Below are 10,028 nucleotides of genomic sequence, written 5' to 3' on the forward strand. Positions count from 1 at the left end.
GTGGAGAGCATCAAGCATGCTTTCAAGTTTAAATTAATAATGGATTTCATTTTAAATTATTTTAAAAGTCAAACTTTTTAGAACTTCTTAAAGAACTCATTTTACTAATATATAGAAATTTTTCGTTTGTTAAGCACTTCCAATAATCCCATAAGATTTTTTTGTTTTATTTTGTAAGATGCAACGTTCTAATGTTAGCTATTAAATATTGTTATTCTTATTAATTTATTATCACATTCTTTATAGAAGGGGGTGGTAGAGAAATTATCTGAAGCTAGGCGGAAAAATGAAGTCCATTGCTCTAACCTAACAACAATTCATGATTCAAGAATCACTTTGTTTAATTATGTGAAATTCAGATTGACATCATTTATTGAATATAATGATTGCATATTACAGAATATGCAGATGTCAGTGTATTTTAATTTTATTTTTGAAAGGTAGTAAATAGGGACGCGCTCAGTTAAGAAATCATTGATTAATAGCATATTTGGTGGGAACCCAAATGAATTGTACGGATTAGCTTAAGTTTTAATATTTGACAAATAATTCTCATTCGATTTTTCTAAGACTCCTTCTAAGATTCAATGAAATTATAATTCATTCTTATCACTTTTAGTACAAGTATAAGAACAGTATTAATTATAAACTGTTGTAACTATTTTATTTTTACAAGCTGTGACCAAAAATATAATTAGTTTATACGATAAAAAGGTTCCTAGATCACGTTCTAAACATAAGAAAGAGTATATAAATCATGCAACAAATAATACCTCTACAAACAGAAAAGTATTGAAATTTAATAATTAAAAATAAAAACATGATTAATTAATTCAATTATTCTAAAGCTGGTTTATGGATTCGTTTTAATATAAACACAGCAAGTGAATTTTTTAATAAAACTTTCACAGCAAATTAACAAAACTTCAGAAAAATGTGCGAACATAAAAAGTCAAGTTCGGCTTTGGGTCAGTTGGTTAAAGAGCGCTGACTCTGAGCTTCAAATTTGGCAGGACACGAGTTCAATTCCTGGTAGTTGCAGTCTCACGAAAAAAAAAAATTATTTACGAATAATTAAATACAAGAATTATTTCCAAGTCCACTAATGATGGGTATTTGGCAAAAATAAAATAAATTTTTATTGTTGTAGTTCACTACTGTTTGAAAAAAAACCTACTTATAAATAAATAATGTAATAAATTATTAGAATTTAATACATAGGTTGAACATTTGCTCAATTTCTTATTCTCTGCTCACATATATAGCAACCATCATATTTATTATTTTACAATCAATCAAACAATTAAATACTACCTTAAATCAAAGGTCAACGCATTTTGAATAAAAAAAGGTATAAGTTGCTTTGTTATATTTTAAATATGAATATAAATTTTAATTACCAGCATTATATGCAATAGTAATGTTTAATAAATAAAATTATAGGTTTCATATAAATAACACTATTCTTAAACAATTATTGTTTCTATCGTTCAACTACTATTTTGAACGTTGAATATATAATGATATATATTGACAGAATGTTAGTCTTCTTCGATTGGATATTTTATCAATCTTATATGGCCTGCATCCGTTAATTGTATCCTTTGTTTATGCGGCATTATGCGGGATGTAAGTCTCCTTTGACTGGATATTTTATCGATCTTCTCGGCTCTGTAGTTTTCAATTGAATCTTTTGTTTATGCGGGATTGTCTTAAACACGTTTTAGATTAAGTTCATACATGAACAATTCTAAGTAGAAAGAACTTGAGTGCTAAAAGTATTTACATAACGTTATATTTGGCACAATAAATAATAATAGGAGAGTTGAAGCTATTGGCCACCAATTGTACCGAGTGGAAGATATTTGTTGCGGCCCTATGCTCCTCCTAGGAGTTAAAGGATTAAATATATATATATATTTGCCGATAGATTTTCATTTGATTCGAAAAAAAAGTTTTGGAATGACATTGAATTAATATTAAAAAACTTTAACCAATTTCATGAATTAATGCATACTAATGGGTTTATACGTTATAGACTAATAAAATAATACGGGTAACAGTTTAAAAATAATAGTTTCACAAGAAATGAATTCGAGAGCTATATGAACTTAAAATTTCTATTGAAAATCTTTATATAAACATTTTCTATTAAAGTAGGCTCATATATCACATTGTGCAAACTCATCATTTTAATTTAAAAATTTTTCTTCAGTTTACTTTCAAATCTATGTATTCAATCAGAGTATTTTTATTCAAATAACAATTAATTATTCCAAAATATTTTTTTTAAATATATTTTCTATAAACTTCATTTTTATTTTCATTGCACATATTTACAGCAATCACGTGTAGATTAACATTTATTTACATTAGGGGTAAATTAAAATAATATTAAACTATTTTTGCTTTAGAACGAGTGATATGAATTCCAATATACCTATATCGTCATAAGTTTCATAAAGTATATATGACAAAATGTTCATAATAATAGCCGTATTTGTATAAACTATACGTATCATTAGAATCATAAATAACACTCGGTTTTTTATGAAGATAATTTAATTTTAATTATGTGGTGAACATGCAACACGCACTGCAGGGCAAATAACATTCATTATTAAAAATTTCAATAAATCCAATTAAATTTATTCAATAATTTTGCAACTCATGAAAGACATTGCAACTTACATAAATCAATTTATTGTTCTTGGTCAACCAATGAGATTCGAATAAATATATTTATTTTTTTTTATATTGCACTATATAAACAAAAACTGACACCCGAACTTATAATCGAAAAGTTAAGAAAACATATTTACAGCTTAAAAACTAATTCTAATACAATCGTAGACACAACACGGAACCGTTAATTTCAGACTGAAGATCTAAACTATTTCGTATAGGGCCATACCAATTGCCTGCAATGAAAAAATGCCGGGCTTTTTACTGCGCATGCGAATATTAAAATTCTATTTGCCTCAATGAAAGTTGTCACAACTGTGTTAGGTGCTTATTTGTTTAAGTTTTCAAGCTTATTAGTTTTTTTATGTAATATTCAACAAAAATAAATCGATAAAAAATCAACTTTAAATACAGGGTCAAACAGTTAATTCTGACAATAAAAGTTGATTGTTTTAACTGAATAGTGGTTATTGTACTATTGAAGATTTGGTGGACCGTAGTGCTTAAGATTTCTTATATAAAGGATTACTGTCTTGAAATTATATTAGGAGCTCCTTTATGCAATAAATTTAATGCCAATACACAAACACAACATCATCTAATAAAAATAATTATTAATTGATGACATGGTCTTAGTATATTAACGATATTGCTAGTCTCCATATTGACACTCCTTCACCACATCATCCTGAGACTTACTCTACTCTCGCTGCATAAGGATATCCGAAAATATCCAGATCAATTATATTTCCTGCAAATTATTTCTTTCTGGACCGTTCTTTGTTTTTACAATTGCCACAAGGGTACGGTACGTTGCGATGACATCAGATGCCGATTATATTACTCAACCACTTACTGACAAAAGCTTAAGACAATTTTTGTAATTTTTGTCAGATATCACATTTCGCTGTCATTATTTATAGTCTGCTTTATGGATATCCTTAATTTTTTAATTTTGTGTTCTCCTTTTGGCGCATTATATATGCAAGCTTTAACATCTGATTTACACCTGAAAGCAACATTATCCCTAATTAACAGCAATAAAAGGAATCTCTACAGACTGACTGACTGCTTTCAAAACAGGAATTCCGCACAATATTTAACGTTATAGCTACAATTAGATAGAAGAAATAACTTTTTTTAAATATCTCTTTAATAATCTTGGCTAGTTAGTGGTAATTAATATAAACGATCGTTAGAAGTTCTTAGACCGCATAGATTTAATCTAACAGTAATGCTTTGATAAACTACTGTATAATCAGTTGCTAGTGAAGCTGTACCAGAAAAACTGTGCGGAAGCTCAAATTAGACTCTTGGGGAGTGACCAACCAACCAACGAGTATTAAACTATAATAGTATTAGCCCAGTAAAATGCCGAATTGTTGATTTTAATAAAATTTTATAATACCACCTTTCGGAGTTAGGTCACTGCCAAATTATTCGAAGTATTGAATATTTTCCACACGTTCTCCTGCTATTTATTTGATTATTTGACTGATCTCTGAGTTAATTTGCTATAATTGTATCTAAGTAGTATGTTACGTGTTTCATGATATTGTAAGGAAATCACCCACTATATCATTTTCGATAAAACTTTTATATGTTATGTAGTAATATTTATTTAAAATTCAAAATTATGTAATTCAATAAATTGTCAATGTTCATTTTCAAGATAGATCGCTTAAATTAAGCGAAACGAAAGTAAAATATTTGTCCTATATGGTTTATTTCTAAAAAAAATAATAAATTTGCTTTTCGACAAAGATTACCCTATTTTGCTGTTTAAAATTAATAAATAATTATAAATGTGGAGTGTACTGGTATAAGCATATCTTCCCATCAATAGTTATTATATATATGTATTATTATATCTTTGTATCAATATCTTTCTCTATTTTTTATGTATTAAAAATTCCGAATTTTCCCAACTGATTAGAAAAAAACCGTAAAGTTAGTTAACTGATAAAATAAAAATCAAAACAGAAAAAGTGTCAACTAGAACACAAAGTCTTCCGCAGTTATAACACTACAATATATATATATATATATGGAATATATGGACAGATAAGTGTAATGTCAATGTCAATTACATAAAAGGTCTTCCAAAACACATGTGGTGCTGTTTAGTGGTAATTTGTCAATGAATAAACGGTGAATTCCAATAATCAATATAGTAAAAAACAAGAACATTAATCACATATTCCGCTACCACAACCTCCGAACCCCCGAACCACTAGCCAACATGCGGTTAATGCAGGCAACCTATATTTCTGAATAGGGGCAGGCAACAAATTATTAAAATAAGGTGACCCATTTGAAAGAGGAAACTCGAAAACCAATGAAAAGCAATTACAGTGCACTAACAGTTTTGACATTTGCATGCTCTCCTCCTCCCTGGTTGTAACAATTTTCATGGTAATTTTATTTTTTATATTGATTTTTTGAAAGAATATTAATAAATTTAATTAGGTTGCCAAACACAACAGATACTTTTTGTTAGTAAAGTTAAATATTTACTAAATGAGCAGTTCAGCGTCGAAAACAATTTATGGCAGATTGTTTACAGTTAATATTCATTATTTAACAAAGTTTTAAGGATATTTACGTTGAAAATGTTTAACATTGAAAAGAAATTAATAAATTTTTTTTTTAAATAAAAAAATTAAACTAACAATTGTTAGACATGGGTACATAGCTGTTGAGCGCTCATGTGCCTTCACTTTTTCAGGATATATGTATGTACAATGAAATATTGTATTCTAATAACTCTTTTTCATTCTCATTGATGTTTATAGCTGTTCTATATATTAAACCATTTGTGGTAATGCTTTTAAGCAGAGGTTAGTTTAAACATTGAAAATGTTATATATTTATAATGAACTTGATACTTATTATTGTCATTACGAATGTATGGTAACTTGTTATTCGTGTTGAACGTATGGTTTGATATGCACATAATAATCCCAACCATGGCTTTCGTGAAGCACTTGTCATTCTCAAAGAACAATCATTTGACCTATTTAAGGGCAGCAAAAGGTTTACAAATCAGATGTTCAAGTCGCTAGTTTCTGAAAAGTCGTTTCTTGATAATGGAACTCTAATTATTCAATCAGATAAATTTGATAACGATAATTACGTTTAATTGGTAATTAAACTCAAAGTAGCAATATAAAGTTGGGTAGGTAAAGGTTTTTGACAGATCACAAGATTTTTCTTATCCAAACTGGATAAAAGACTTACCAGTTAGTTGCTTCAATTGCGGTGTTGACAGGCTACTGCGTATTAAGAAGGCTTGTAATAGAACTCTGTATACTCTCTAACAACCTATGTGTTGGTTGTGGTTCTCTAGATGAGAAAGAAACTGAACTCTAATCAAAGAATTTCGTCTATGTATTTTAACTACTTTAAAACAGAAAAAATCATATTTCAAATATTTTGCATTATTATATATTTATAATACACATTTTAAACAAACTTTGAACAAATCTGAAAACATTTTTTCTCCAGCACTCTTTTTGGTCAAACTCTAAACAATTTATATTGAATATGTTTTATAAACACATATTGACAAAGGCATGTTTTGACTATGAATATTATAAATATGTGACTTTATTAATCACTTAATCATTTTGTGAAGTCTCTCCGGTCCTTCCATCATTTGGAACTCCGATCCTTCCATCATTGCTCTATATAACCGTGGCTCTCGTGACTCTGGTCACAGAGTTCATCTTAGTACCTCCGCGCTTGTGCTATATCCTTATCCCCTTCACCACCTCCCCATCTCCCTATTTTATGCCCATGCTTTCTGATTTAGGTGAACCTAGCTAGGTATTAAATCTATTCACTCTTTTCTCTCTCTCTCGTCTATTGGAATGAATTTTCCTCATTGCTTTGAAAATCTTCTCATTTCATTCCTAAGAGGTGGTTTAGTGGGTTCAAGTCTCACACGTTGGTTTTCGATGATTCCATTTACTGCAAAATAAAAATATTTTGTGAACGATTCCGTCGTACTTTTAATACTATAATTATTATTGCTGTAATATATAGTTATTTTATACAACTGATAGAAATATAACTACATATATGGTCACATTATAATATACGAGGGCGGTTTGATAAGTCAGTGACTTTTTGAATAAAACAAACTTTTTTCGGTAGATAAATATTTTATTTTTCTACATAATCACCTTTTAGCTCGATACATTTAGTCCAGCGTTTTTCTAATTTTCTTATTCCCTCCAATTAATAGGTTTTCTCAAATCTCTTCTTCTTTCTTCGATTCGACTGAAATCTCTTACCGCCCAGCCATTTCTTTTTGCAAACAGAAAATAGTCGCAGGGGATTAAATCTGGAGAATATGCTGGATGGGGTAGCAGTTCGTATTCCAATTCGTGGATTTTGGCCACGAATGCTTAATCCGCACACGAAATTTAATTTTTTCCATTTTCGTAAAAAGTCACGAGGTTGTCTGCTTTGAACGGCTATAAAACACCAACTGAACGATGTAGCTTGCTCAAAATTAGAAAGTTGCCCACTAGTAGATTACAGCTGATGGCAGCACTGTTGCATTTGGAGTAACTGTGCAGGATATTCAAAAAGTCACTGACTTATCAAACCGCCCTTGTACAAGACAACAGTAAAATTCTATAGAATGTGAAAGTGATTTCACAGAATCATGAAGATCTTATAATGACAAAATATTTCCGCTGTTTTGGGTATGTTTGCGTACAATAAATCAAAAAAATATAGGCACAACAACATTTGTAGAAGTAAATATGTTAAAACCCTAACAAATTAATCAAATATTTAAATTAACTTAGTAATGCTATCGTTACCTTAAACACATATTTATCATATTATAAATACAGCCAAATTATATAACGAATAAAATGAGATACATTTGCTAATAGATTATAGTGAAGCCATGTAATTTGTGGAATTTTCTCCACTGCGCTTTAAACCAACATAACTCATACCTTTAAATATTGAAATTGAAAGTTGTAAACTATTACATTAATTTCATTAACAAAAAACTACGCACGCTATCTAGCGCTAACTAGTATATGCAATTTGTATGTTGAATACATTAACCACTAATAATAACAAGTACACATGCCAGATGAAGTTAAAGTGTTTTTAGTAAGTTAAAAGTAATTTCAACATTTTATACTGTATTCACACGAGAGTTATTGTAATTTTAGCTCTCAAAAATTTTAAACTGACATCTGAAATCAAAAAACAAAAACAACAATTCACAGTTCACAATTTTTAAAAGTTCACATAAATTAACAAAAATTTGGATTAATTATCGTTTTAAATACATAGCACACTTTTTTCTTTAATATTTTTTCAGGAAATTTTATAAATAAATTATTAAGTAAAATTTGTAAATGGCAATGTTTTAAAATATATTATTTACAATATGTGTTTTTCTGCAATTGTAAATAATATAGAGAAACTATCTTTGCCACTACTAATCGATAAAGGTGGCATATTCACAAAAATCAGAAACAATTTCATAGTTGCATTTGATATATCATGTGATTTTGTTGGTGTTGTCTTTCAAAACACAAAGGTTAATGTATTTTTATTTGTCAATTATTTACAATTCAATACATCGTCTCTATTTTATATATTAGAGACGATTTAGAAATTTGCCCATTTCCAAACAATTAAATAATAATTATATGGCAGCACCATTAATACACAAATTGATAAATTTGATGTAAGAGAAAATGTCAAAATTTTAATTCTGTTCATTGCATGTATTTGATCACGTTTCTTTATTGATAGGGAATTTTCAAAATTATTTTATACTAAAAGTGAGAGTGTGCGGTTTTGTTAAAAAGCCGTGAAATGAAAAAATAAATTAATACAACTGTTAGCGGATGTTTTAGTAGCATTGCTGCTAAACACCCGACTTTGAATTAATGTAAATTATGCACTTAATTCTCATAAATTTTTAACTTAATTTGTTCTTTTATTGTCTCTTATTTTGCAGTTTTGCTATTTTTAATTAATTTAGTTCAGGGACAAACTGCATAACAGTAGCGAAAGTGTTAGCCGGTTCATAAAGTTATCGAACTTGTAAGAAACATTTACATGGAACAATTGCATTTATTAACTCAGACGAAACTAAAGAAAAATTAATTTAAAATTCCATGTCAGTAAACATTAATAACATAATTTGAGCTGGTCTTATACATAAATAAAAGTAAAAATCCAATAATGAGCACCGCATCACAATATAAAATGGAAACAGTGTTTGATTACACTTGGAGAGAAGTTGTTGTTGCTTACTGGAATCGTTATCCGAATCCCTCAAGGTAAATGGTAATCGTTTTTTCGTATGTCGCATATAACTTACATAAATAATTTTTATTTGCAGCTCACATGTTCTCACGGAGGATACTATTCGTCGAGAAGTACGGGAAGGCAAACTATATTCTCGGCGTTTGTTGTCTAAAACCAATCCAGTACCTAAATGGGGAGAGCGATTTTATAAGAATGTGCCAGTTAAAATTATAGAAGATTCAGTACTCGATCCAAAAAAGAAAACGCTAATTACTTTTACAAGAAATATAGGTTTTAAAAAAATAATGGTAAGCTGGTGAATAAGTTTCTTAAAATTCCACGTTTTAGATGTTGTAAGGGTAAGAAGAGACGTGTGAATTTAATCTTAATAACTTATTTAGTATTCGATTTTTTATTTATTTAAATTTAAAGTTATAGATTCTAGAATTTATAAAGCAGTAAATTGAATTTTTTTAATGTTTTTCAATTTCTATGTATATATATTTTGTATAGAAACAGTTTCTATGCATAAAATATTAATAATATTAACGTACGTGACCTTTGGACTCTTACAAAAATTTAATGGGAAGTTTTATAGTTAGTACTGTATTCGTACATAGCTCAAGAGAATGATACCTACGATATATCTCATTATATTAGTACAAATAATTGAACTTAGTGTATATTAATAACTTTAAAATTTTATTCTATTTCAATTTTATTTTTATTTAAAAAGCAAAAATATTTAAATATGACATGATAATATTCACAACAAGAATCTGCTTAGGCCAGATCTTTCTTTGGGTGTTATCTGAATTTTCAGACAGTAATATTAAGTTTAAAAATAATTTATATTATGTATAAGATAATTATGTAACAAAAATGTTTTACTCTATTTATTAGTAAATTTTCCATTTTTCAGAAAGTGGATGAAATAGTTGAGTACAGCGAGTTATCAGATGGACGCACACTAGCAGTAAGAAAAGCCTTCATTAGTTCGCAAGTGTTCGGTTTTTCGCGTGCAATACGTGCTTTTGGTATTGAACGTT

General features: G+C 28.6%; 1 protein-coding gene across 1 annotated transcript in view; it reads left to right on the forward strand.

Annotated features, from left to right (window-relative positions):
* Positions 1 to 8,436: 8,436 nt before the first annotated feature.
* LOC119674011 (protein preli-like) overlaps positions 8,437 to 10,028 on the forward strand; it is a 1,903-nt gene continuing 311 nt past the window's right edge. The window contains exons 1-4 of the mRNA XM_038085132.1: positions 8,437 to 8,617; positions 8,687 to 9,011; positions 9,074 to 9,287; positions 9,902 to 10,025. Of these exons, the coding sequence (XP_037941060.1) occupies positions 8,914 to 9,011; positions 9,074 to 9,287; positions 9,902 to 10,025 (436 nt within the window). The 5' untranslated portion in view covers positions 8,437 to 8,617; positions 8,687 to 8,913. The remainder of the gene's footprint in view (positions 8,618 to 8,686; positions 9,012 to 9,073; positions 9,288 to 9,901; positions 10,026 to 10,028) is intronic.

The sequence above is a fragment of the Teleopsis dalmanni genome, chromosome 2 (genome assembly GCF_002237135.1).
Source record: "Teleopsis dalmanni isolate 2A chromosome 2, ASM223713v2, whole genome shotgun sequence".
Taxonomy (NCBI): Eukaryota; Metazoa; Arthropoda; class Insecta; order Diptera; family Diopsidae; genus Teleopsis; species Teleopsis dalmanni.